At 56.3% G+C, this 24,885-nt stretch overlaps 9 protein-coding genes across 9 annotated transcripts; 4 read left to right on the top strand and 5 right to left on the bottom strand.

The window, feature by feature from the left end:
• Positions 1-62: 62 nt before the first annotated feature.
• On the top strand, positions 63-738 carry PHSY_006377 (hypothetical protein; the record flags this gene model as incomplete). The annotated part of the gene is made up of 2 exons (XM_012336979.1): positions 63-102; positions 215-738. The coding sequence occupies 2 exons, from the start codon at positions 63-65 to the stop codon at positions 736-738; spliced, it is 564 nt and encodes a 187-aa protein (XP_012192369.1).
• A 1,610-nt stretch (positions 739-2,348) lies between these two features.
• PHSY_006376 (hypothetical protein) lies at positions 2,349-6,089 on the bottom strand (the record flags this gene model as incomplete). Its single annotated transcript, XM_012336978.1, has 3 exons — positions 2,349-4,307; positions 5,470-5,589; positions 6,009-6,089. The coding sequence occupies 3 exons, from the start codon at positions 6,087-6,089 to the stop codon at positions 2,349-2,351; spliced, it is 2,160 nt and encodes a 719-aa protein (XP_012192368.1).
• Positions 6,090-6,205: 116 nt separating this feature from the next.
• On the top strand, positions 6,206-10,060 carry PHSY_006375 (hypothetical protein; the record flags this gene model as incomplete). The annotated part of the gene is made up of 1 exon (XM_012336977.1): positions 6,206-10,060. One exon carries the CDS (start codon positions 6,206-6,208, stop codon positions 10,058-10,060), a length of 3,855 nt encoding a protein of 1,284 aa, XP_012192367.1.
• Positions 10,061-10,116: 56 nt separating this feature from the next.
• Positions 10,117-11,079, bottom strand: PHSY_006374 (glycosylphosphatidylinositol anchor biosynthesis protein 11; the record flags this gene model as incomplete). Its single annotated transcript, XM_012336976.1, has 1 exon — positions 10,117-11,079. The coding sequence occupies one exon, from the start codon at positions 11,077-11,079 to the stop codon at positions 10,117-10,119; it is 963 nt and encodes a 320-aa protein (XP_012192366.1).
• Positions 11,080-11,591: 512 nt separating this feature from the next.
• Positions 11,592-14,844, bottom strand: PHSY_006373 (hypothetical protein; the record flags this gene model as incomplete). The annotated part of the gene is made up of 2 exons (XM_012336975.1): positions 11,592-12,987; positions 14,819-14,844. 2 exons carry the CDS (start codon positions 14,842-14,844, stop codon positions 11,592-11,594), a joined length of 1,422 nt encoding a protein of 473 aa, XP_012192365.1.
• Positions 14,845-15,773: 929 nt separating this feature from the next.
• PHSY_006372 (isoleucyl-tRNA synthetase) lies at positions 15,774-17,612 on the top strand (the record flags this gene model as incomplete). Its single annotated transcript, XM_012336974.1, has 1 exon — positions 15,774-17,612. One exon carries the CDS (start codon positions 15,774-15,776, stop codon positions 17,610-17,612), a length of 1,839 nt encoding a protein of 612 aa, XP_012192364.1.
• Positions 17,613-17,714: 102 nt separating this feature from the next.
• On the bottom strand, positions 17,715-18,733 carry PHSY_006371 (hypothetical protein; the record flags this gene model as incomplete). Its single annotated transcript, XM_012336973.1, has 2 exons — positions 17,715-17,909; positions 17,987-18,733. 2 exons carry the CDS (start codon positions 18,731-18,733, stop codon positions 17,715-17,717), a joined length of 942 nt encoding a protein of 313 aa, XP_012192363.1.
• A 71-nt stretch (positions 18,734-18,804) lies between these two features.
• On the top strand, positions 18,805-20,871 carry PHSY_006370 (hypothetical protein; the record flags this gene model as incomplete). Its single annotated transcript, XM_012336972.1, has 1 exon — positions 18,805-20,871. One exon carries the CDS (start codon positions 18,805-18,807, stop codon positions 20,869-20,871), a length of 2,067 nt encoding a protein of 688 aa, XP_012192362.1.
• Positions 20,872-21,077: 206 nt separating this feature from the next.
• Positions 21,078-24,830, bottom strand: PHSY_006369 (polyadenylate-binding protein; the record flags this gene model as incomplete). The annotated part of the gene is made up of 1 exon (XM_012336971.1): positions 21,078-24,830. The coding sequence occupies one exon, from the start codon at positions 24,828-24,830 to the stop codon at positions 21,078-21,080; it is 3,753 nt and encodes a 1,250-aa protein (XP_012192361.1).
• Between the last annotated feature and the right edge of the window lie 55 nt (positions 24,831-24,885).

Here is a 24,885-nt window from a genome sequence, read left to right as displayed (position 1 = left end):
TAATCCCTTCAACCTCAAGAAGCAGCTTGCCTTCTACGGCTCGTACCACACAGACCCAATCAATGTCGCCATTCACATTGTCGGTGTCCCTTCGATCATATTGTGAGTCTCTCCTTATACGCCTGTTCTCACTGTCACCTCTTCTGAGCTAACGTTTGTGTTCCTCTGTTGCCTGCTCTCCGACCGACTAATAGCGCCACCTCGGCACTCCTAGCCAAGCAGGGCTCCATCTTCCCCCTCATCCAAGACCATTCGCCTCTCGCTGCAGCCTATCTCTCTCAAGCCGGCTCCGTGCTCTCCTCCATCCTTCCCGCCCAAATCTTCCAATACGCTCAACTCAACTACGCTGCTTTGTTCATGGGAACCTACTGGCTCTACTATTCGGTTCTGGACGCCACCGCTGCCTTGATGCTGGCCCCCATCTGGTACGGCCTTTGGTACGGTTCCACTGTGCTCGCTCGCACCCACCCTGATGCTACCAAGATCGCCATCGGCATCAAGGCGCTGGGATGGATCAGTCAGTTCTACGGCCATGGCGTGCACGAGGGAAGGGCTCCCGCGCTTTTGGACAATCTGCTGGGCGCCGTGGTGCTGGCTCCGTTCTTTGTGTTTTTGGAGGTCATCTTCCACTTTGGATACAGGCCGGAGCTGCAGAAGGAGTTGAAGAACGAGGTGGGCAAGCTCGTGACCAAGCACAGGATGGATAAGGCTAAGAGTAAGAGGGCCAAGGCTCAGTAAGATGGAGAATACTGGGAAGCTGGAGCTAAGTTTTGATTCAGTTGATCGAAGTTTGCGCATTCCGACTTGTCGTCGTACTCTGCTATGTCTCGAAATGAAAGTACTCTTATTTGAAGCAGAGTGAAGCTGTACGAGATCTGGAAGCGGAATGAGTGAGTGAGTGAAGTGTTGGGCGATAGTTGGACCCTTGATGGAAGTCAAGCCTACCTATGCATGCACCTCTATGCGGGGATCTGCAGAGTTCAAGAATTTCCGCCGTCTGCGATTTGGCCATATTGCTGGTTGCCTATCTAATCCCACTTTGTGGTTGTACCAGTTTCGCTCGATCAGGATGATCCTTCTTCCCACCATCACGATCTGGTAGATGTAGGCGGTATCTGCCGGCCAAGCGCACGCTTGCACGGTATGAGCGGTCCAGCTCCGACATCAGAGACCAGCGCGATGTCGACAAGTGCATCTACTTCAAACCCGGTCCTCACCACCCCAACTAAGCAAGGCAGATCTTCAACCCAATCGCTTCGAGCGAAGATCTCACGATCGTTTCCATCCGACATCCCTCGTCTCTCCACCATCTCAACCAACAGCAGCGCTCAGAATGCACCGTCCTTCGCCTCCGCTCCCTCTTCCTCCTCCTCTCCACCTCTCGTCCCGCCAGCCATCACACCACCTCCGTTCCCTAGTCCCTCACTCTACACATCCTGCTATTGCGAGGAGAACGTCTACCACCTCACCTCTTACCTCCTCTCGCACCTTCCTTCTTCGTCGCTCTGGCAAGTCCACGTGGGTTTCATCAGCAACTCCAACCGCACCGTACTACTGTACTCTCAATCTGCATCTCAACTGCCCGATGCGGGATGGCCGGTGATCTGGGACTATCACGTGGTAGCTGTCGTCACATTTGCGGGTAAGCAGAGCTGGGTGTATGATTTCGATTCGACGTTGTCAGAGGCTGGGAACAGGGCGGTCCCGTGGGACGAGTACAATTCGCAAACATTTCGACCAGAGAGGATGGTACGGGAGGAGTTGAAGGCAAATTTCAGGTGTGTTGCGGGAAAGGATTTCTTAGATTGGTTCGCTAGCGATAGACGACACATGTTGGTGGAGGATGAGGAGGGAGGGAGGTGGAGTGCGAAGCCGCCAAGTTGGGAGAGGGTGGTGGGGGAGGAGGCGAGGAGAGAGGGAGTGGTGAACAATTTGATGGATAGGTATGTGGATATGAGGTGGGACCAGCAGGGAGATATGGATGAGGCGAGCAGGGGGAGGTATGGTAGGGTATGGGATTGGGAGACGTGGTTGGAGAGTGGATGCTTGCCCAGAACATCCCACGCGACGATAGTGGATCGGCAAAGCTCAACTCCATCAGCGCAAGGGAAAGATGCATCAGTACAAGAAACATCCAAGAAGGGAGGTCGCATCGTCTCGCCTCTCTTCCCTGCCTACTTGCACGCCTCTCAGCAACACCGCTCTCAACTTCCTCCTCCGCTCACACCGACATCCACAATCACGTCGTTCTCATCGCCGATGCCTCGATGAGGTTCACGCACAATTGATATCTTTTGACAGCCTGATTGCTAGCGAGGTTGAGTCTCTGCATGCTCGCTCCCCATCGTCTACTTGGCAGGCTTCTTCTTCCTCTTTACACTTAGCATGTTCGTCGGCCCACCCGACGGACCACCTCCTGCCACTCCGGCCGGGCCTTCTGCATCCTTCTTTTCCTCCACCTGCTTCTTGACTTTTTCCATCTGCTCCTCCGTCGGCGCCTTCAACACAAAGTCGTCCCAAATCGTTCCCTTGCCCACCAGTAATCCCTCCTGCGGCTGCTGTTCCTCATTCTCCTTCCAAAACTGCGCCAACCCACCTTTCCTCTTGACCTCGCGATCCACACCCTGAAACCACGCCTCGGTCAGCTGCCTCGCCAGCGTCACCTTGTTCCACTCGCACGTATCCTTCATTAACGACTTGAACACCAGATCCCCCAAAACCTTGTACGGTAGCGACAACGGTTGTCTTTCCATCGTCATCGTCGTCGCCGCATCCTCCTCGCCATTCGAAGGAGGATGACGAGTGAAAAGAATGACGAGCACACCGACGGCGTTTCCAGAGCAACACTCTTGACGGAATGCCATCCGTTCCCAGAACTCGTCGATGGGTAGATCGTCCATCGCCTGTCTTTCGCGCATGAGTGCACGCAGTGTGATCAGCGGAACTCCCGACCCGGACGTTGCGGTGGTGGAAGCGGCGGAAGATGCAGCGTCCGCCTTTGCCCGTTTCTCAGCCGTGTCGTTCGCGGAACTCTCTTCCGCAGCTCTCTTTTTGGTGTTGGTGTCTTGGGAGCGTTGCTCTTCACCCTTGAAGGTGGAAATGTCGACTTCTGATTCGATACCGTTCTCCTTTTCTTCGCCGGTCACCGCCGGTGCTTTGACATCTGACCCGTTGCCATTGCTGTTCGTTGCAGTGGAGGTGACGGTCTTCTTCTTCCAACCAGAGTGCTCGTGTGCGTCTCGTGCCATTTCGTCGAGGAATCGAGTTTTCGGATCGTCCGAAAAGTGCGGCATGAGCGTCGGTACTGTTCTGACTCTCTTTGGATCGTAGTCGCTTCGACTTGAGTCTGTTTGAATCTTGGGCTCGCTTTTGGTGCTCTGCAAAGCAAAGCTCGAGGTGCGCCAGTGGAGCGGTAGAGGCGGAAGGTCGGCTTCGCTGCAGTTGGCGCCGTCGGGACTGTATGGGTGGCCATATGTCCAATTCGCTTGCCTCAAAATCTGATCCGCTGTCCGTGGCTTTCCGGTCGAGCTGCCCGCAGCATCATCACGAACAAGCGGCACCAAGGGATGCGACTCCAACTTGTTATAGCCAGGAACGACGTAGTACGCTCTTGCATCGATCGCCTCGCCCTTGTTTGAGGCGATTGAACGTACAGGCGAAGTGTCGTCCCTAGTGGCAACGACAACGTCGGACATGACACCTCTCCACCACTTGATGAGCGCTCCGTCGGAAAGCACCTTCTTGTCCTTGTTTTCGGGACTCGAGGGAAACAGGTAGGCTCTTTGACTACGAGCAAGGATGTGGACGGAAAGATGCGAGATGGTGGAGGAAGAGCTGGCTTGTGCATTCGAGTCCCAGTGTCGAAAGGAGGTGAAGTGCTGGGTGACCGCCGATGTGAGAGTTGCCGTGAGAGTGTTGCCAAACTTTGTGGTCTTGTCGTTGAAGACGTGGTCTGAGAGTGCTTCTCTGAGCGGTGTGGGGATCGTTTTGGGGCCGTATCCGCTGGAATCGAGTTTGGAGACGTAGAGCACTGCTGAGCCGAGCTCGTGAATGGTGTAGAGGTAGAGTTCCACGGCTAAGATGAGGAGAGGTGCGCTGCGGTCTCTGGCAGTCTCCGTGGGCGGTCTGGTCTCGCCGCTCTGGTCGTTTTCGACGGCCTCTGCTGCCGATTCGACATTGTCGTGGGAATGTGGAGCCCAGCTGGCGGTGACAAAGATCTGCTCTTCTAGAGCGCCTATGGATGCAGCCTTCTTGTTGTACTCTAGATCAGTGGGGTGAATGTGTGCGAGAGGGTAGAGGGATTTGACCTGGCGTGGGATGGAGAAGAGGGTGTGGAGACGCAGAGTGCCCGGCTGCGCCACAGCGGGTGGAGATGCGTCCAACGCAGTGCGTATGGAGGAAAGTAGCGAGGATGAGCTGTCTAGCATGACAAGCAGTGTTTCTGAACAGCTCTTGTGTGCGCGTGTGTATGGGAGGACGAGGAGGAGACTGGAAAGTGTTTGCGACTTGGACCCTGGATCTTCTCAAACGCGCCTCGAGAGCTAAGCGCGACTGATTGGCAATTTGCGCGTCACGCCTACACCTTGTGTCGTTGATTTCACTGGACCGATCGCTGTAACCACCGATGATCCTGGTGTCTGCAATCTGCACGCAATCAATCGGTCGGACGACATGGCCGTTGATGTTGGCAACGCTCAAGATGGGCAACGGCTGGAACAGCTGCGCTTGCGCGAGGATCGAATCAAACGTCGCCAAGACAAGAAGCGGCCTACTGTATCTGACCACTTCCGCGCCGCAACGGCCATTGTCGTCCACCACCACCCTTCTCTGCGAAACCAAAAAGGCCTCCTCCGCCATCTCTGCCTCCTCTGCAACCTGCAGCCTCCTGTCGCTCGTGCGCCGCCACGTCCTGCGCACATTTTTTTCTTGCCACGCAATGTTAGATGCGATTCTCTGTGAGTGAGCTGCAAGTTGTTTTCAAAATGTAACATTCGAGGGCCGAAGTGAATCTGCAGCTAAGTCAACGTCACTCGACAGCCGAATCCTGCATCGGCTTGGGCGCCAAGACTTTTTCGAGGTGCATCAAGCCTCGTTGCGCACATTTCCCTCTGTCAGCTCGCTCGCTGCGTCTCCGTCTGAGTCTGACACATGGTTTGGACATTATCGGCATCTGCGGTCCGACTGTCCACACTATCGGCCTTGAGACGATCACCGCCGCCGCCGTCGGATCAATCCGAACACCATAAAGACGGTCAATTGTGAGAGTTCGGTTATATGGAGTACTATGACGGGGGTCGCTCGTTTCGGATCGGAGAAAATACGAATTCGACGCGGCGCCTTCTGGCTTACTGAGCCAATTTTGCGCTTCGCTTATCGCATCGCAGTGCAGCGGGCTGCATCCTTTCGTGCTGTCCCTGACCTTGGGCTTCGTCCGCCTACAATACAGGCTGTTAGGCAGCGTAGCCTCACCTCGCTCAATCCTCGACATTGGGAGTTGCCTCTCTCGTCGTTGATGCCTTTGGCATGAATGGTCACAGCTCGTATCCAGGCGGCGTCTTGCAGCGTGATGTGAGCATGCAGGGTCGGAACCTTTCAGCATTATTAATATTATTAAATATATATTTTGTGTCATGATGTTGATGCCGAGAAACGTGCTCGACTGTTGTGCACACCAGCGAATTGACTATCAACTCAATTCGAGATTTTTTCATTTTGTGCTTCGTCAAGGTTAACTTAGCAGATATCCACCATCCATTCTCCACAAACAACCTTGTGACCCACACCACCACCAAAACTGTCTCGTCGGACACCTTCTTCTCCCGACCTCAGCCCTAGCACCGCTGCTTCCGTCACTCGTCGACCGGGTCGGCTCGATCAGGTCGGTGTAACCTCGCCATCAAACTCGCTCCACGCCTCGCTCTCTGCAGCGTCCAGCAAGCGTAATCTGAACCGCGTCCCCAACACATTCTACAAGCTTTCCGCTACATTCGACAGCGCACGCAGCTTACGTCGACGCAAGCGCTTGATCCACCATCTCTCACTTCGCCGATATAGACCCCACCTCGCATCTCGTGTCGAATGTCCCGCATCATCCGAATGTCGTCCTCATCCTCTCTGCAACGTCCTACTAGAATCTAAGAGCCTTCAAGGCCCGACATCGAGTCGCTCCCTTCTCTACCACCGATAAGCCTCTTCCTTCGTCAACATGGTCGAGACGCACGGAGGTTTCAAACCTTTCGAGGTCACCCCTGTTCACATCGTCTATGTCGGGCTTGGCCTCTTCATCTGCATCTTTTCCTACCTCTCCCTCTTCATCAAAGAGCGCCTCTACCTCGGCGAAGCTCCCATCGCGGCTGCATTCGGTATCATTGTCGGTCCCGTCGCCATCGGTCTCTTTAATCCCTCAAAGTGGGGAGGCGAAGATGGCATCACTCCCGGAGGCGTCCACACCGACGAGATCACCCTCGAGATCATGCGCGTCACCATCGCTCTCTCCGTCTTTGCCATCGGTGTCGAGCTACCCAAAAAGTATCTTTTGCGTCACTGGAAGTCCATCGCCATTCTCCTCGGTCCCGTCATGGCTTGGGGCTGGCTCATCACCGCTTGCTTCATCTATGCGCTCGTTCCCGGTCTCGACTTTCTCAACTCGCTCGTCGTCGCCGCCTGCGTATCCCCCACCGATCCTATCTTGGCTCAAGCCGTCGTCGGTGGTCCATGGGCCGAGAAACACGTCCCCGCCCACGTTCGTCACATGCTCATGTGCGAGTCCGGATGCAACGACGGTGCCGCTTTTCCCTTCCTCTACCTCGCCCTCTACCTCACACAGAATCGCGACAACACGGGCTATGCAGTTGGTAAATGGTTCTACGAGACTTGGGCCTACGAGATCATCCTCGGTACTATCCTCGGTGCTTTGATCGGCTACCTCGCTCGCAAGTTCCTGCGCTTCTCCGAACGCAACAAGCTCATCGATCGTGAATCTTTCGTCGCCCAATACATCTCACTCGCCATCGCCAGTATGGGTGTCAACGTCTTGCTCGGCTCAGACGACCTCCTCGCCGCTTTCGCATGTGGTACCGCATTCGCCTGGGACGGTTGGTTCACAAAACAGACCGAAGACTCCAACTTTTCCAACATTGTCGATCTGCTGTTCAACATTGCCACCTTCATCTACATTGGCGCTCTCATCCCGTGGCACGACTTTGTTGACGCCGAAATCGGTCTCTCCTTATGGAGGCTCATCGTTCTCAGCATCTGTGTGCTGCTCACAAAGCGCATCCCCATCATCTTGGCCCTCTGGAAATTCATTCCAGACATCAAGACCTTCCGAGAAGCCATCTTCTGCGGTCACTTCGGCCCCATCGGCGTCGGTGCCATCTTCATCGCAACACTGGGTCGTACACTCATGCCAGAAGAGGTTGCTGAGCCGCCACAGACCAGCAACGACGTGCTGGCACTCACTATCCAACCCATTGTCTTCTTCTTTGTCCTCTGCTCCATTATCGTCCATGGCTTCACGATTCCATTTTTTGCTTTCGGCAAGAACGCACGTCGACGAGCTCACACTTTGACGCGCACGTGGAGTCGCAACCCTTCCATGCGAGACGACGAGCCCAGCTGGATGAATCGCGTTCGTCGCGTCAAGACGGGCGACGACATCGTCATCAACTACGACGACATCAGCGCCGACAAGATGTCGGCTCAGCAACTCGCACTCATCGGACGCGGCGCCATCGGCGGCTATCGCGAGGACGAGCTTCGTAGAGAGGATAGCAACGACGAAAATTCGGCCACAGCCGCAGCCGATTCCGCCACTAGCAGTCAAGATAGAGACCCTGGCTTCGTCGGCCTGCTCAACACGCGCACAGAGCGAGATCTTGAAAAGGCCGAAGGTAGCCTTGCTGGTGATTGGAACGAAAAGCATGGCGACGACGATGCCGATGCAAAGCACAGTCCCCAGAGCAAGGCAGCACAAAGAAGGCGGCGCTGCAGCGACATTGACGGCATCGAAGACTGGGAGGGCAGCGATGAGGACTCGAACCCTGCCGCCGACTATCTCGGAGACGACTGTGTCGAGATGCGTCGATACCGCGAAAGGATGCGTGCCAAGAAGGAAGAGAGGCAGGCTCGCGAAAGGAGCAAAAGACAGTCCATCGAAGAGCAGGAGAGACAGCGTGCGTCCAAAGAGGAGCAGGACCTCGGCGAGGCACCCATGGACCGCGATATCATCTGCGGCCGTGTCACAGCCGATGACGAGGATGAGGCCTGTCGAGAGGACCGCGAGGGCCAAGCGCACTTGCATCACGAACACGGCGGTACCACCACCGAGAAGACCGACAAGGACTGGCCAAAGGTACGCAGCTGGGTCGAAGGTCACAATCTCGTGCTCGAGAACCAGAAGAGCTACTCGGACGATCCGGAGGTGGAGGTCATCCCTCTCACCGACAGCGAGCGAGACGCACTCGAAGCGTCAGAGACACCTGCCCAAGACTGGGTGCGTCAGAATCAGGACGAGCTTGCTTGCTTCTTGGGGCACGACGAGCACACCTCTTGGACCTCTTCCGAGACCATTTCGAGGCTGCTCGAGAACAAGGTGCACAAATGGTGGCCGACCAAGAACAAGAAGCACTACGTCAAAGCGGAAGCACCCAAGGAGGAGACAGCGCAGGAACGCGAGGATCGCCTCAATTTGATGTACGGTGCCATGTCGTGGGCTCAGGATCGTCGAGGCCCGAAGAAGCAACAAGATTCGTCGACGAGGGCGTGGCGAGCTGGTGCGGCAGAGACCGAAGGCGAAGATGGTCGAGAACGGGACACAAACACCGATGTCGATCATGCACCCGCTGTGATCAGTGCGGCTCACAGCGAAAACGCAGGTGGTCGTCCTGCCGGTCCACAGGATTCGTCCGTGCCGGAAGGCAGCACCAGCGCGCAAGATACACAGCACGACATCTCGTCGCCTGCCCGATCGACATCTCAGGGAGAGACGTCTTACAAACCAGCGCCTACAGCAAGACGCACCGGTAGCACAGCGTCGAAACGCGGCAATCTGCGCAAGAAGGTGCTGGTGGGACAGATTGGCTTGTCGGGGCGCAGGAAGTCGACGACGAGCAGAGATTCCGAGGAAGAAGCTTCGGACGAAGAACAAGAGGTGATCGATGATGGTAAAACCCCTCAGGGGGCGGGAGCGCCGACGAGGACGACATCAGAGTCATCGACTGGACCACGAGTGATGATCTCAGAACCAGCGTCGCCGCGTCTCTCGCACAAGCTGAGTCCAGCCTCGAGCTTCCGCACCATGAGCCGCATCGACGACAAGGGCAAATCTAAAGACAAGGCCAAGGAAAAGTACTTCCCGCGTTCCTCGTCGGCGGGTGCAGGATTGGCCGCGCCATTCAAACCTTCTTCGAGCATCAGCAGCAGTCCGATCCTCAAAGCAACGCGATTCGGGAAGGATGCGGACGAGTCGAAAGAGATGGGTCGAAATGCGTCGTCCGTGCAGTGGCTCGACATTGCCGATTCGTCGCACGAGCGGAATTCGCGTCATCGGTCGGGACCGATCAACGAAGATGGTGCACAGGCGTTTTCGAAGCGATCTCGGACGTACAACGGATCGTCGTCTGGAAAGGAGATGAGTCGAGATGCACGAGTGTACAGCCTGGATGATGATGATTCGGAAGCGGACAGTGATGAGGAGGAGAGAAGAGGTGGGTTGGGGATCAGGGATGGTATGTCGAAGATCGGGGCGTTTTTCTCCAACTTTACCGCGCCAAAGGGAGAGGGTATGGGCAATCCGGGACCTACGTCCCATCCGCATTTGTTCCCGTCCAGAAAGCATGACAAGGAAGAGCAGCAGGAGAAGGAGGAGAAGGAGAAGGAACAGGCGGTGACGAGTCCGAAACGATCACCTGTGTCGAGCAGGTCGTTGAGGAGGGAGATGACGAGGGATGAGGGAGAAGAGATGGAGAGTTTGGCTCTGCCGCCTGCGAGTGTGGCGAGTGGGTCGGAGATGAGGAGGAGCGGAAGGGGAGGTGCAGGGAGTGCTAGTTCAGGCTTGTAAATCAAACTGAAGGATTGGAAGCGCGGAGGAAAAGTTGCGTCCATAATGCCATTGTTTTAACCGCGAATGATGATGATGACAGTGTACAAGTTCCCTACGACTAGACCGATGAGACTGCCGACGAGGAGGGGGAAAGGGTAGGTCTGGTAAGAGACGTTCCAGTCGAGCGCGAGGACGGCTGTTGCGAGGAACGTTGTGGCGAGCGAGAAGAGGGGTTGGTAGAAGAGGGGGAGGAGGTGGGGAGGGGAGGGCGAGAGGGTGAGGAGGGATTTCCAGTGGTTCGATGATGCGGATGACGGGTTGTCGGAGGGGAGGCCTAGGATGTGGAGTGGAGGGAGGAGGAGAAGTAGGGTTAGGTGGAAGGAGACGAGGGCGGTTTGTTTGAAGTGGGTGAGAGGTGCACCAAGAAGGATGAGGAGCGTGAAGACAAGGATGGAGAGGAAGGGGGTGGCTAGGAGGGTTAAAGAGACAGATTCGAGTTGGCGGATGAAGCTGCCGACCTTCTCCTCCTCCTCTTCATCGGCTTTGGTTTCTTGGGCGAATCTCGTATCTACTCCGACCTTTTTCCCAGCCTCCCTCTGCTCCTTCAAGGCTCTAACCAACCTCCCGTATACCAGTTCACTCCGCTCGAAGTATCCGCACATTCTCGCGGTAAACCACACCTGCACCACCCCGACTCCGAACAAGGCCCGAATTCCAGCAGACGTAAACCTCTCCCTCCACTCCCCCACCGGAATCGCAGACGGGTTGGCGGTCAACAGCGAAAAGTAGTCGAGCTTGTCGCGGAAGCGTGTCGTGTAGGACGGGTTGAGACACGGTTCGGTGAGCAAGATGAAGGCGAGGATGTGGAGGATGGAGTGCAAGAGGAGGATTGTGATGAGGGTCAGGGGTGAGTGGATGTATCGCTTGCGTTTGGTGGTGGGCGCGGTGGGTTGAGTGGATTGCGGGGTTCGATTTGCGGTGGTTGAGGAGGAAGAGGGGGGCGGACGCGGGATGGTGGTGCGCGGTTTGGGCGGCATTGCTTCCTGTTTCGATGGGCTTGAAGGTTGATGATGAGAAGATGGAGAGAGCAAGTACCTCCAAGGTGCGTTCCAGTAATGACACACACCAGAGAATGGTGTTGTGGTGGAAGAAGATCTAGAGCAATGATGGTGTTGGCTAACGGTAGCAACGCACAGACGCACCGTGTTTCTTCCATGTGTCTCCAAAAAAACGAAGCAGGGTTCTCCGACTTCCGCCAAGCTTGAAAACGTGAGCGACCCTGTAACGTCACGTTGCGCACCTGCGACCGCAACGTTGGAACAGGCACAAGACACTTCGCCATGCAATCATGATCCGATATCACAGACAGCCACATGCATTGCCGATCTGGTGAAAGCGAGACTTGGTATTGATTGACATTTCAAAAAGTTCCAACAGCATGCTGCTGGTGTCATTACAAAAAGGGGAGGCTTCTTGAAGCCGCCATTCACAGCAACGCGGGAGAGGAATTTACAAATGGGAAGTCTTAGTGCCGTCGTAGCGCGGAAGATTAGAACTCGTCCTTGGCACGAGCGGTGGCACTGGCAGCCGAAGCCGAAGCAGCGCTCGCAGCAGACGAAGCGCTGACGCTGGCGTGAGCAGCGCCCTGTTCGCCCTTGCCGAGGATGTCCTGGACGCCAAAGTAGGCCTGGCGAACGCCATCCTTAATGTAGCTGAAAATGCCGCGGTGACCCGTGTATCGGGCGCGCATCTCGCGCAGCAGCTGGTCGCGCTTCTTGGGGATGGCCTCGAGGGGCATGCCGCTGCTGCGCAGGTACTCGCGCAGACGGGCGTCGCTCCAAGAGATGTACTCCTTGGCCTCCTTGTTGATCTCATTGCCGTGCTTCTGAGCCTGCTTGATCAGCTCGTCTCGCTTGGCCTGCGCGTCCGACTTCATGTAGCCGTTCTGGATGAGCCAGCTGCGCAAGTCGCTGTCGGTCCAGCTCGACCAGACCTCGCTCTCGGCCGTGTTGTAGTTCTTGCGAACCAGGTCGAGGTAGTCGTCGCGCTTGGCCTGGTAGTCCGACTTGATCACGTTGTTCTTGATCAGCCAGCTGCGCAGATCCGACTCCTTCCACGTGTCGTAGACGTTTTCGGTGCCCGTGGTGTAGTAGTCCTTGGCGAGTGCAAGGTACTCGTCGCGCGTCTTTTCGGCGGGCGACTTGATGATGCCGTGGTCGACGAGCCAGTTGTGAAGGTAGCTGTTCGAGTAGGCCTCGTAGGGGGCGTTGACGGTGGTGGTGTAGGCGTCACGCATCTTGGTGAGCAGCTCGTCGCGAGTTGCCTGGGTCTTTGTCTTGATGATGCCGTGCGACTCGAGGAAGGATCGCAGGTCGTTGTCGTTCCAGGTCGAGTAGACGTAGTCGGTGCTATCGTCGATCGCACGGTTCACCGCCTGCGAAGCCTGAGCGTAGGCCGAGCTGCCGGACTTGGAAGCGGCGTTGTAGGCAGAGTTGCCCGACTTGCTGGCCTGCGATGCGGCGCTCTTGGCGCTCTTGGAGACGTCCGAGGCGCCGGGAGCATTCTTGCTAACGCTGGAAGCCGAAGCCTGAGCATCCTTGCCCAGGCTAGTGGCGGAAGCCGAGGCGGAAGCGGCGTAGACGGAAGCCTGTGAACCGACCGAGGCGGCGGATTTGGACACGGGATAGTAGAGATCGGTAAGTGCTACGCTCGAGGCCGATTTGCTGGCTTGGGCGGCGTAGAAGCTTACAGCAGACGAGACGGACGACGCGGCGCTCGAGGCGGCGCTCAGCTGCGAAGAAGCGGCCGTCTTGGCGGCAGCATTGCCCGAGGAAGCCGACGAGAGGAGCTTGTCGTAGTCCTGCACGGCCATCTGGCGGAGTTGCTCGCCAGTGGTGTAAGGAGCAATGATGCCTCGGTCGAGGAGGTAAGTGCGGAGATCAGATCTGCAGCCAATACAAGAAGAGTGGGAACAAGAAGGGAGCCGAGATGTCAGAATTCGCGTTACTAGTTGGGATCAACATCATAGTGCTGAAAAATACTCACTCGGACCAGGTTTTGAAGGCCGAGTCAAAGGCTTTGCTTCCGCCCTTGGTAAAGTCCTGAAGCCAGTCGCCGGCCACAGGCTGGGGAGCGGTGGCAAGGGCGATGCATAGCGCGAGCAAGCCAGCAGAGATGAAGCTAGCCTTGACCATGATGATGGTGTTGGGTGTTCGTGGGGAACAGATGTCGATGCGGAAAAGATGTCAAGACTTCGTGAAGAGGTTGAAAGCGCTGAGCCAGTATGGTATCGATGTGCGAGCCCGGGTATGATGGTGGATGGTCGGGAAAGACAACAAGCAGAGACAAGTCGAAGCTTAAAGAGCGGATGGAGGAAGAGGCAACGTGGCAGGGGCCAAAGGACAGGCAGGCAGAGCGAGAAGGCAGCAGACTGCGGAATGTGACGTGACAGAGACGGAGACGGAGTGGCGGAGTGAATGAGCATCATTGGAGCTGCACATTTCGTCACCACCATTCGAATGGCTCACTGTGCCAGTTGAGCCCACTCTCACTTGTCCGACTGTTGCTCACTCACTCACTCACGCTCGCTCACGGACCAGACTTTGCCCTTTACAAGCGTACAATCTGCTCACTCTCGCCTCTTCGTCACGCCGCATCAATCACGAACAGCACAGCCAGCAGCACCTAAACTGTGATTCGGAATATGAGAGATGCTTTTCCCCCGCCGTCCGCACCCTGTTCGGCACCCTGTCGACCGCGCTTGTTATTCAACAACCTCATTCTCCTACTGCTCCCTCCGCCTTGCTCATCTCAGATTCTTTCTCCGTTTGGTCCTCAATCCAAATCGAGCAATAATAAGCAGCGACAGCTTTCACAGGCCTGACCGTGCTTTCGAGTGACGTTCTCACCTGCACCGTGTCATCGGATCGCTGCTCTGAATGTTCTCCGCTGAGTGGGCCGTGCCAAGTGGAGGAGTCCGAAAAAATAAGAAAAATGATTCAACTGCGCATAGTCCGTGACACGTTGTCGCGACCATAAGCGAGTTTCGCTCTGTGTAGGGTGCCGTGGTATGCGACCCTGTTTGTGGGGTGACCGGAGTGGCTGTCAAACGACGTCATCTCTTTTCCGGAATCGCAGCCTATTCGACGGCGCACAATCGACTCGCCAATCGGATAGTATTCCTCGTGCAGAATCCTCAGAAATCCTTCCACAAGCTGACTCATATTGCAACCTGTCGAGACCGAGCGGCGGATCAGCAGGTCCTCACTTGGCATACCGTTGCCGAGGCACAACTCGACTCCATCCTAACAAGCAGAGCTGTATTGGATCGAGAACTTTATATTCTGATATGTGGACCATCTAGACCTAACAGCCCACATTCTCCGCAATATTCTGCCTTCGCATTCACAACTGCCGCTGCTGCTGTCGCTGCTGGGCGGTGTGGCTTTGCGACACGTTGCTTCTCCGGGTCTTGAGTGACACGAACTTGCTCTGCAAACGGCGTGCAGTTCGGCGTGTTGCGAAGAAGATATATCTTACAGCTACCGGTCAGCTTTTGTCGGCGATGAAGGTGGAAGCCCCTGGGTATACAGTTTATCATCGTTGAAGGGGGATTTGACGGTATACATCACGTTGTCTCAGCAGCGTTCCTGGCGGCAATCACCGAGCCGATCGTGGTACCTTCAACCTCCTCTGTCGTGTGAGCAAGAGTCAACGTGAGCGTGAACGTCAGTGGAAGCTCCGGCGTTATCTACACTCTGACCGGTTCGGACTTACCCCACGGTCGACGACACGATGGACATCCGTCGTTGTCTTGGAGCCACTTCATGATGCAATGAAGGTGGAACTCGTGACTGCACTTGCCAAACACTGTTAACGAATTAAACAGACAGCCTCTCAGCATAAGGTAGCAGTGATCGTTGAAGCAGACGTGTGCTATTGCGGGCACGTCTGAAACGTGTACTCACGCAGCGGACAGCTGTCGCCCGGCTCCTTGCAACTTGCGCAGCAGCCATCAAAGTTGCTCTGGCAGATGCCGCAAATATCGTCTGGATCCTTGACATCCCATACTGCAAGAGCAAGCGATCGATTTGGGTGCAATGGAAGTCGTGTTAGCGCTGTTTTCCCGTAGCGGGTCGGAGAAGACGAGGCCGATTGCAAACTTACGCCAATACGCTACGGCATTCCACGATTTGACCTTGACCTTCATATTGACGATGGCATCGGGGCTATATGAGTCGCCATACACTGCCGATGAACCGAGCCGCTGTTTGTGATCGACAATCGATGCGCCGTGATACGGTGTTGTGGTGGAGACGAGCGTGTTTGGACATGTTTAGAAAAAAGAGAGATGCAGGCAGGACCCTTGATTGACCGAAAGGGACTACACAGGTTCAAAAGTCACGCACAGACGCGTCCCTATCTGGCAGCTCAGCTCGAGCAGCACATCCGGCTCCTTTCAAAGTTGGACCCTGAATTGGCAGGCGCGCCCTGGCCATCCGCTCCGCATGCCACTCGAGCCGCATACTGTAGCATTGCGTCGGTGCGTTGAGAGTACTAGTACACTCCCTCTCTTGTCTCATTCCAACGATCATCCCCGAGCACTTTCGTCGGAGCATCCGTCGTAGCATCATCCTTCGGCGAAAGTCCGAATAACGATAGCACCGCTTCGACTCTGTATCGCCTTGAAGCGTCAGCGATTCCCTCCCGCGACAATCGTAGCCGCCAACCAATGTCGAGTCCCGTCTACGCATCGTCGCCGTCTTCGGCTGTCGGAGACACTCGTCTTCGCTCTTCGTCCTTCGGCGGACCGCGTCTCGATCTTGTTTTGCGCCCCTCCTACGCCCTCGGTCCATTCAAGCTAGGCCACTCTCTCTGGCATGTCCTCAACTACCTTCGATCCAATCAGTCCCTTTACCCTCAGATCAACATCACGTATGAAGACGGTGCGCCGAGGCTTTCGCCCATCGTCGTGGTCATACAGCCCAACCTACACCTCATCTTCGATGGCCTTACGCAGCGTCTCGTCATGATCACTCTTGAGAATCTAGATTCGCAGCAAGTAGGCGCTCCGCAGCCCATTTTCACGGCAGCCGCCTCAGCAGCAACGTCCGAACCTAGTCATCGTCCCGTCAATCTCATCTACAATGGCAAGCTCATCTTCTCAAAGGGATCCGCGAGGTCACCCTCCGTCGCTCTCAACCGCTCCACGCTGCATCAGATTCTCGGTCCAACATACCCGGGACGGCCAGATTCCTCCTTCAGCTCCCCCGACAGCCTCGTTGCATCTGGTTCCGGCAGCAAGATCGAGGCAGCGAACGAGAAGCGCAACGAATTCGTACTCACTTACCCTGGTGTAGCGTTTTGCTTCGCGCTCAAGTCGAACGCAGCAAAGGATGCGGATGTTGATAAGCACCAACCAGTCTCGGCGATGCACATATTTGCGGGCGCGGATCCACATCATCCGGAAGATGTTTTGGCCGTTCCGACGCTCAGTACACCCAGTGAAGCAGCTCGACCAGGATCAAGGTCTTCCAAAAACACACTTTCGCCTACCGCAGCCGTGGGCGACTATCAACAGCTCAACAGCGAACGCGATCGCGCGGCGCTCGACGTCGACGCCATTCAGGTCCGATGTCCTACCCTCCTAGAAGCCGAGATTGCGCCTGGACGAACTGTGTCCTTGCGCTTTGCCAAGAATGGCGCCTCTCAGGCCACTTCACCTCCAATGGACCCTTCCAACGTACAAGCGACGTCGCATATCGTCGAACTGCTACTCGGAGTCACCACGCCGCAAGACGCAATGTGCGATCTGGGACAACCGCAGCGCATATTCTACAAGGAAGACGACCGTATGCGTATCCATGGTACTGCTGCCGGACACGCCAACGGACGTGGAGGCAGAGACCGCGCCTCTCCGAACGGCAGCTCGAACGACGACTCGCTATCTGGTTCGCACGACATGGACGATTCTGCTTTCTTCTACAACTACTTTGACCTGGGCATCGACTTGCTTTTCTCAACAAACACACTGCGCATGCCGTCGATCGCTGAGGCGTACGATGCTGCCGCTACGGGACAGGCGCGATTGGAAAAGGTCATCTGCCACACCAACGTACCTGGAGATGCTCTGTTTCAACGATACAATCGGTGCCCGTGGAGAGTGTCCCCCCAAGCCGCGCAAGACGGCTTGACAGCGGGTGTCACTGCCGATGCCAGCAAGGCGACAAGCAAACCTACCAAAGCGACCAAATCCGGGGCAGCAGCGTTCTCATTCGAAAATCACTTTGACAGCACGCTCAGTGCGGGACAGGACGATCGTGGGATGGAGTTGGATCGTGGCACGTGTGCAGAGTTCAAGGGTAGCGGCGGTTTCAGCGGCGCAAGAAGCGACGCGATGGGACGACAGCAGGGTGCAACCAAGCGAGATGGGGCTGGTAGCAGCCCTGAGAGGGAGCACAACCCTTCGAGCGAAGTGATTGTCGATCTGAGCACGAGGTTGATCGGTCGCGAGGGGATGGTGCTGGAGGTGGGAAAGGATGGGTCCATGGTGGGTGTTGTTGTGTTTTGATGGAGAACAGTCGTAAGCGGGATGCGCTCAAATGGCATGGAGAGGCTTTGCAATTGATCGTGCTTTCAGAGTAGAGAAGAGTTCATGATTGGAGCTAGCGATCTACTGCATGTACTTTGTGGGACGAGGAAGGTCGAGGAGCTGCTTTTTAACGTCGAGCACTTCGTCGTGAATGCCGTCGACGATCCTCTTCATCTCGAGTCTGTTCTTCTCGTATTCGGCCTTGGAGGCGGATTGCGAGGTGAGTGATTTGAGGTCTGCCTCGAGTTTGTTGAGCCTCTGCAAGTGACCGGTGATCTGTTGTTCAGCAAAGGGTCAGAATGTCGGTCAGTTGGACTCTTGCTTCTTGGTTGTCATGGCTCTTGATTGCTTACCTTTTCCGTGGAACCCTGCAGCTCTTCAACACTGGCAAGCATCAAATTGGAAGCAGCGTTGTACTCCTTGAGCAAGTAGTAGTATCCGTAGGCGGACGCGATACCGAAGCCGAACAGAAATCCGAGCACGCCTCCCCTTACTGAGCCTACGGGACGACGGATGGTTGGGCTACCGACGACGATGGGCTGAGGAGGTGGAGAAGGGATGGATGCTTTTGCTTGTTGAGCGGCACCCTTGACGCTACCTTCGGCATGCTTGATGGCACCCTTTGCTTCCGCGATGTTTTCCTTGGCGGCAGCACGTGCCGTCGAGGCGGTTTCTTCGACGATGGCACCAGCTTGCGAAGAGGCGAAGCGTCGGGATGAGGCGAGGAGACTGCGTTGAGCTGTACGAAGAGCGATCATTGTGCGGATGTCGTGGGAGATGAGACGATGATGGAAGAGCAAAGGACTAGAGCGGAGAGTGCAGAGTGCAGAGTGCAGAAAGGATGATGGCACGAGCGTCGAGATTTCTTCGCAGAGTGCCGCCGACCGAAATCCCGATTTCCACCGTCGTCGTTCGATCATGATTTTCCCGACAGGAATCGAGTGATTGTTTGGCTGGCTTAACATACTTCCGGATTCGGAATCATCAACCTGTTGGTCTGGCTCAGTCGATATCGGAATCGCCGGCGGATAACAGAGTCCGACGACGGCAATGCAACTGCGCTGCCGATTACCTTTCCTTGTCTTTCCCTCCTCCTCCATCATCCATCTATAGAGCCAGTCCACGATTCGTTCCCCTTCCTACGGCTACTTGGCCGTGTTCCGGCCTCGCTATGGCATCCGCAAGACCCTCCCACAGACCTTCGAGTCTTCGCTCCACTACCACCTCCGAAGCAGGATCCATCGAACCCATTCAAGAAGAAGTCGTCTCCAACGATGGCCAGATCTCTGCAGCAACCATGCCGACACCAACAGAATCATCTCCGCTCCTCCCACCTCACCGACATCGCTCATCACACCTTCTTCCGCCACCATCATCGTCCAAATCTAGATCCAAAACCATCTGCAACTCCATCCTCGTCCTCTTGGCCATCTTCACCTTCGCCATCACCACATCCATCGTCCTCAAAAACCTTCTCGGAGAGTTCGACGACCCACCTTCCTCCACCGATCCGTCTCTACCCACGAACCCTCCACCAGGCTCCGACCCACGCGGACGACGTCATCCAGCCGTGCTCGCAACAGGTCGCAAGGCGGGCGTAGCAACCGAGAACGAGCTTTGCAGCAAGATCGGTATGGATGTGCTCTTGGACAAGGGAACGGCTGCAGATGCTGCTGTAGCTTCGACGTTCTGCGTGGGGGTGCTCAACATGTTCAGCTCGGGTATCGGCGGTGGAGGATTCATGATCGTTCGCGATCCCACTCCTTGTTTCGGCAAAGGGGGCAAGTCCAACTCAGGGTGTGTGGAACATACCACCATCGATTTCAGAGAAACAGCTCCGGCTGCGGCCAACAAGACGATGTACGTCGGTCGTGTGCCCAAGGCCCAGTTCGGCGGACTGGCCGTAGGCGTTCCTGGTGAACTGCGCGGCTTACAAGAGCTTCACAAGCGATACGGAAGGCTGTCGTGGAAGAGGTTGGTGGAGCCATCGGTTGAGCTGGCAAAATCTGCCAGAGTGAGCAAGGAGCTGGCGAGGAGGTTGGCCTACTTTGGCGGGTTCATGAAGGATGATGCTGTTTGGAGGGACATCTTCATCGATGAAAGCACCGGCGAGGTCAAGAAGGAAGGCGACACATTCCACCGCACCGCTTATGCAAAGACGTTGCAGAAGATCGCGGATCACGGTCCGGATGTCTTTTACACGGGCGCAATCGCGCAAGCTATGGTCGACACGACGCAGGCGCACGGCGGCATCCTCACCATGCAAGATCTGCACGACTACAAAGTGGTCGTTCGACCCGCTCTCGAAGGTTCATGGTTGGGCAAGAAGGTTTTCACCACCCACGCTCCCACCTCTGGACCTATCCTGCTGTCCGTTCTCAACATCCTCTCCCTCGTCCCCGACTTCACCTCGGTTGGACAGATCACGTCTCTCAACATGCACCGATTCGTCGAAGCGCTCAAATTCGGATTCGGTCAACGAACCGAGCTCGCCGATCCATCCTTCATGTCTGGCGCCGACCTCGATCGCATCTCCCAAATCCCGACCCTCTCGGAAGCTCTCTCGATCGTACCCAACATCACCGACGACAAGACCCATCCGCTCGACTACTACCACCCCAAATTCGACATTATTGACGATCACGGAACCATGCATCTCTCCATCGTCGACCAGAACGGCATGGCCATCGCGGTCACCTCCACCGTCAACCTCATCTTTGGTTCACGCGTCATGGATCCTTCCACCGGAATCATCCTCAACGACGAGATGGACGACACCTCCACGCCTGGCGTACCTAACGCCTTCGGTCTCGCGCCTTCTCCCTTCAACTACCCTGAAGCCGGCAAAAGACCGCTCTCGTCGACGTGTCCTACGATCGTCGAGTCCGCCGAAGGAGAGGTCGAGTTGGTGTTGGGTGGAAGTGGTGGAAGTCGGATTTTCAGCTCGGTTCTGCAGACGATCTTCAACTTTTACCTTTGGGGTATGGACTTGAGTCAGGCGATCGAGGCTCCGAGGCTGCACCATCAGCTGCTGCCGACGCAGTTGAGCGTCGAGACTGGCTACAGCGACAAGGTGTTGAGCGGGTTGCTCGGCAGAGGGCACGAGGTGAGCTGGATCGATATTGATCTGGGGATTGCAGAGGTGCAGGCAGTCGCGGTGGAGGGTCAGGGCAAGAGGTGGCAGAAGGTTTGGGCTGCGAGTGATTCCAGGAAAGGTGGTGTGGCTGTGGCCGTGTAGAGGCGATGTATGCAGCAATGGACAATGCCGACAATGTTTCTCATTTCATATGGCTCGGACAAACGAAGTGTGTCTGCTTTAGTCAGCGGGACTTGAGATACTTGCCACGCCACACGCGCTCACGGCAGATGAGAAGACAAGGATATCGATGGGGAGACGTCCCGTCAATGCATTAACGACACGTAATCCTTGACAGCTCGTTCGCCTCACGATCGACGTTGCAACATGGCTCGAAAGCGATCCTGGCCGGTTAGCTGCTCGCTGCTGGCAGGCTCTACATCCATATCCTCACCAGGGTGTGCCTGCGACGCTGGCGCACCTCCCTCTTGCTGTTGACTTTGACCGCTGGTATGAGCCGAATGCGCAAGCCCGAACGCTCTTCCCCTACCCCTTCCCCTTCCGCCTCTCGACGATCTCGGCATGAACGCCAAGGCCGCTGGCGCTGCCTCTCCCTGACCGCTACCCGTCGTCTCTGTTGCAACTTGTGTCTTGGGCGCATCCCCCGCAGCACCTCCCTCCTCCACCGCGGTGACACTCAACACCCTCTCCCCATACCTAACACCCCCCGCCCCTCCCACCAACACCGCCTTGCCCGCATCCTTCTCATTCCAAAACTCCACCGTCGCCCTGCCACCCGTACCATCCGCTTTCCACGCGACCTGCTTAACACTCCCCAACCCCACCTCCCTCTCCACCGCCTGCTGGATCAACGCCTCCTGAGCATCTATCGGCAACCCATCCACCCTCACACTCTTCTTCCTCTTCTCCTCCGCCCCCTCCTTCCTCTCCACGTGCGATCTGCTGTCGGCGATGGTAACGGAAATCGTCTTGCCTCTCCACTTAGTCGAGTTCAACTCCTTCATCGCCCTCGCCGCCTCCAACTGCGTCTCGAAATCCACAAACCCAATCCCCCTCAACCCTCCGTCTGCATTCCTCAACAACCTGACACCCTTGACGCTGCCGTACGCCTCAAAGTACACCTTGAGCTCGTCCTCGCTGATGTTGCGCGGGAATCCGGACACGAACAGCTCCTTCCCATCCTCCTGCGCATCACTCCTCTGCTTCCTTCGACTTGGATCGGAAAGTGCAACGTTGAGTTTTCGTCCAGGCGCGACTTCGGTCTTATCCAATGCGGCCACCGCCGCCGCGGCTGACTCGGGCGTCGTGTACTGGACGTAGCAAAATCGTCGTTTTGCACTGAATCGCTTGCTAGGCCATCGAACGGTGAAGACGAGGCCGTAGGGTGAGAAGGCGGATCTGACCGACGAGTCCTCCCAGTCCTCGGGAAAGTTGGTGACAAAGAGTGTGCACTTCCATCCGATGTGGATCGAGACCGGGCTTGAATCGATGAGCTTGTTGTGGCGCGTGAGTGCGGATGATGCGCCGGTCGCGTCGGCAAATTCGACGAGCGCGGCTGCGGATGATCTGCCCTCGGAGGAGGTGAGGACCGTCGGACCCGTCAGCTCGATAATACGTCCACATCCACGCAACAGGTGTCGTATCGCCGAAGCATCGGTGGCGGGATCAAGATCGGAGATCAGTACGGAACAGTGCTCGCGATCGCGAGACTGTGCAGTATCGGCGTCGTGAGTACGTGTCTTTTTGGGTTGCTCGATGCTTGTGTCGGCAGTAACAGCTGCGTTCTCGGGACGTACCGACATGGTTGCGTCCGCGATCTGCAATTCGGCCTCTTCCGAATCGTCGTCCGCTTTCCTCTTTCCAGCACTCGTATGCTCGATGTGATTGGACGGCACTTCCACTTGCATCGCCGTGCTTCCATCGCCGTTCGTGTGTGCAGAAGGCTGAGACTCAGCTCCAGCCTCGGCTGAGTACGCGTACTGAGAATACTGCGCGTACCAAGCCTCCAATGCACGCTTTCGTTCCGCTCTAGCCTTTGCTTCCGCATACTCAATCTCCTCGATAGACCCATGCTGGTGCTCGAACTGCACCCAGTCCTGCAACAGCGCCTGATACTCTTGCGTCGACTCCTGCGCCTGCCTGCGTTCCAGCTTCGACACACTAGCCTTGAACCATCCACGTGCTTTCCTCGCATCGAAACGCCGCGTCCAGTATCCGGCGGCTTCGTGATACACGCGCGCGTTATCAGGTTGCTGCACCACAGCCGTCTGCCACACCGACTCTGCGAGCTCGTTCAACCCTGCCCCACCTTCCGACGTCGGACCGCCCATTGCAAACACAGCTCTTTCCACCCAGTTGACAGTCGCCTTCTCGAGACGCAAGCTCGGATCGCGCTGATCGTCACCCAGCTCAGCCAGCTTACCCAAAGAGTAGCTCAACAGCGCATAGATCTCGGTGAACTTTTCCATGTCTTGTGACGGATCCACATCGAATCCCGCACCTGCTTTGACAGCCAAATCAAAGCTAGCCAGCTCGCGCTCGCAGTCGATACGTGTCAGACAGAGATCCGTCAGCTCTGAAGCTTTGAGATCCAGCGCACCGGGGGTAATGACCTTTTCGAAGAATTGCTCGATCTGAGGGCGCGAACGTCGGAAGCGCGCCGAGTTGCGCATCAGCATGCAATACAAGCTGGTCGTTGTTGGGAGACATTGCACCGCTCGCGCGCACACATCCATGGTGAGCGAAGCGTCCGGACGAGGTGAAGATGTGAGCACCGAGATGTAGTCGAGCCACAGATCTTCGGCCAACGAAAGCCGTTCCGTGCACAGCTGCTGCTCCTGCTGAGTACGCGCCTCACGCTCTTCGTGGCTGAGACGTTTGAGTTGTCGGGAATAGCGCTCGGAGCCGCTTACGTCGTCCGAGTAGTAGACGAGCTCGTGCTTGTAGGTAGTTGGAGGGTGCAAACCAAAGTGCGGGATGAGCCTATCGAAGAGGGCACAAGTAAGGTCGAGCTCCGTCTGAGCAGCTGCCTTGTCCTTGGATCGCACAGCTCGTGTGGCGCGACCGCACTGCCATCGGAGGTAAGGTTTGCAAATCGCAGCAAAGCTATCGAGATCGTGCCTTGATCCGGGAGCATGAAGCTTTCCGCTCCGTAACAACGAAGTCAAAGCATCTTCATGCTGTTCCCTCTGCCGCACGATGGCTTTCGACTCGGCGACGAGCACGTTCGCAGCTGACATTTCGTCTTCGTATTGCTGCGGCGGCAGGTATTGAGTGACGAAGCTCGAGAAAGCCTGGAATGTAATATCGATGGCAATGTGCGGAACTTTGAGTCGGGCGAGATAGACATGGCGGATGGCTTCGAGTTGCTGCTCGCGATCAGCCAAGTTGGAGGCGAGCACGGCTTCTTCGAAAGCGAGGTAGAGTTTCCAGACATCTTGGCTCTCGAGCAGCTGGTAGGCGTAGCGCGTGTAGGCCTCTCGAATCCGCCAGCGCGTCGCTTCGAGGCCGCATACTGCCTCCCATGCGGCTGCTCCCGCGGTGTCTCGTGCGAGTGGCGGCAGAGATGATGGTTCGTACGTCGAGTGCTGTACGTTGATGAGCGGACATGAGTCGAGACTTGTCCACTTTACAGCGGGATCTGTTGTCGAGCTCGGGGATGCACTTTCAGAGGTATGCAGAGCGGAGAGGGGATCGTCCACACGATAAAGCTGTGAAAAGTATGTGACCAGAAGACCTAAGTATCTCTTGATGAGGGTCACCGACGTCAAATAAGCACTTGCATCCTTGTGCAGCTCGAATATGGCTCGCAGCGAGTCGGGTGAGAGTGGACTTGTCGCAGCAGCCAAACGAGTCTCGAGGGCAAGAAAGATGTCCCAATCGTGTAGCAGCAATGAAGGAAGGGCGGCTGAATCCTTGTACGCTTCCAGCAGGGCCAATATACTATCCAATTGGGCCGTCGGATTGGAAGCACCGGCGAATCGAGCCGAGGTCTGAAGATGCAAGAAGCGGTCGCGGTGCGCAGTTGGTTGCAGAGTCGATAGTTTCGAGTCCGATCGCGAGCTCGACGGAGCAGCGACGTCCAGCTGATCAACCTCCATCCTGCGCAGAGTCTCGTAGACGGCGTGCTTGCCTGATGTGGGTGAGAATGAGGCG

The sequence above is a fragment of the Pseudozyma hubeiensis genome (assembly GCF_000403515.1).
Source record: "Pseudozyma hubeiensis SY62 DNA, scaffold: PHS58, whole genome shotgun sequence".
Lineage (NCBI taxonomy): Eukaryota > Fungi > Basidiomycota > Ustilaginomycetes > Ustilaginales > Ustilaginaceae > Pseudozyma > Pseudozyma hubeiensis.
The sequence above is the reverse complement of the archived record's forward strand: the minus strand, read 5'-3'. Positions and strand labels throughout refer to the sequence as shown.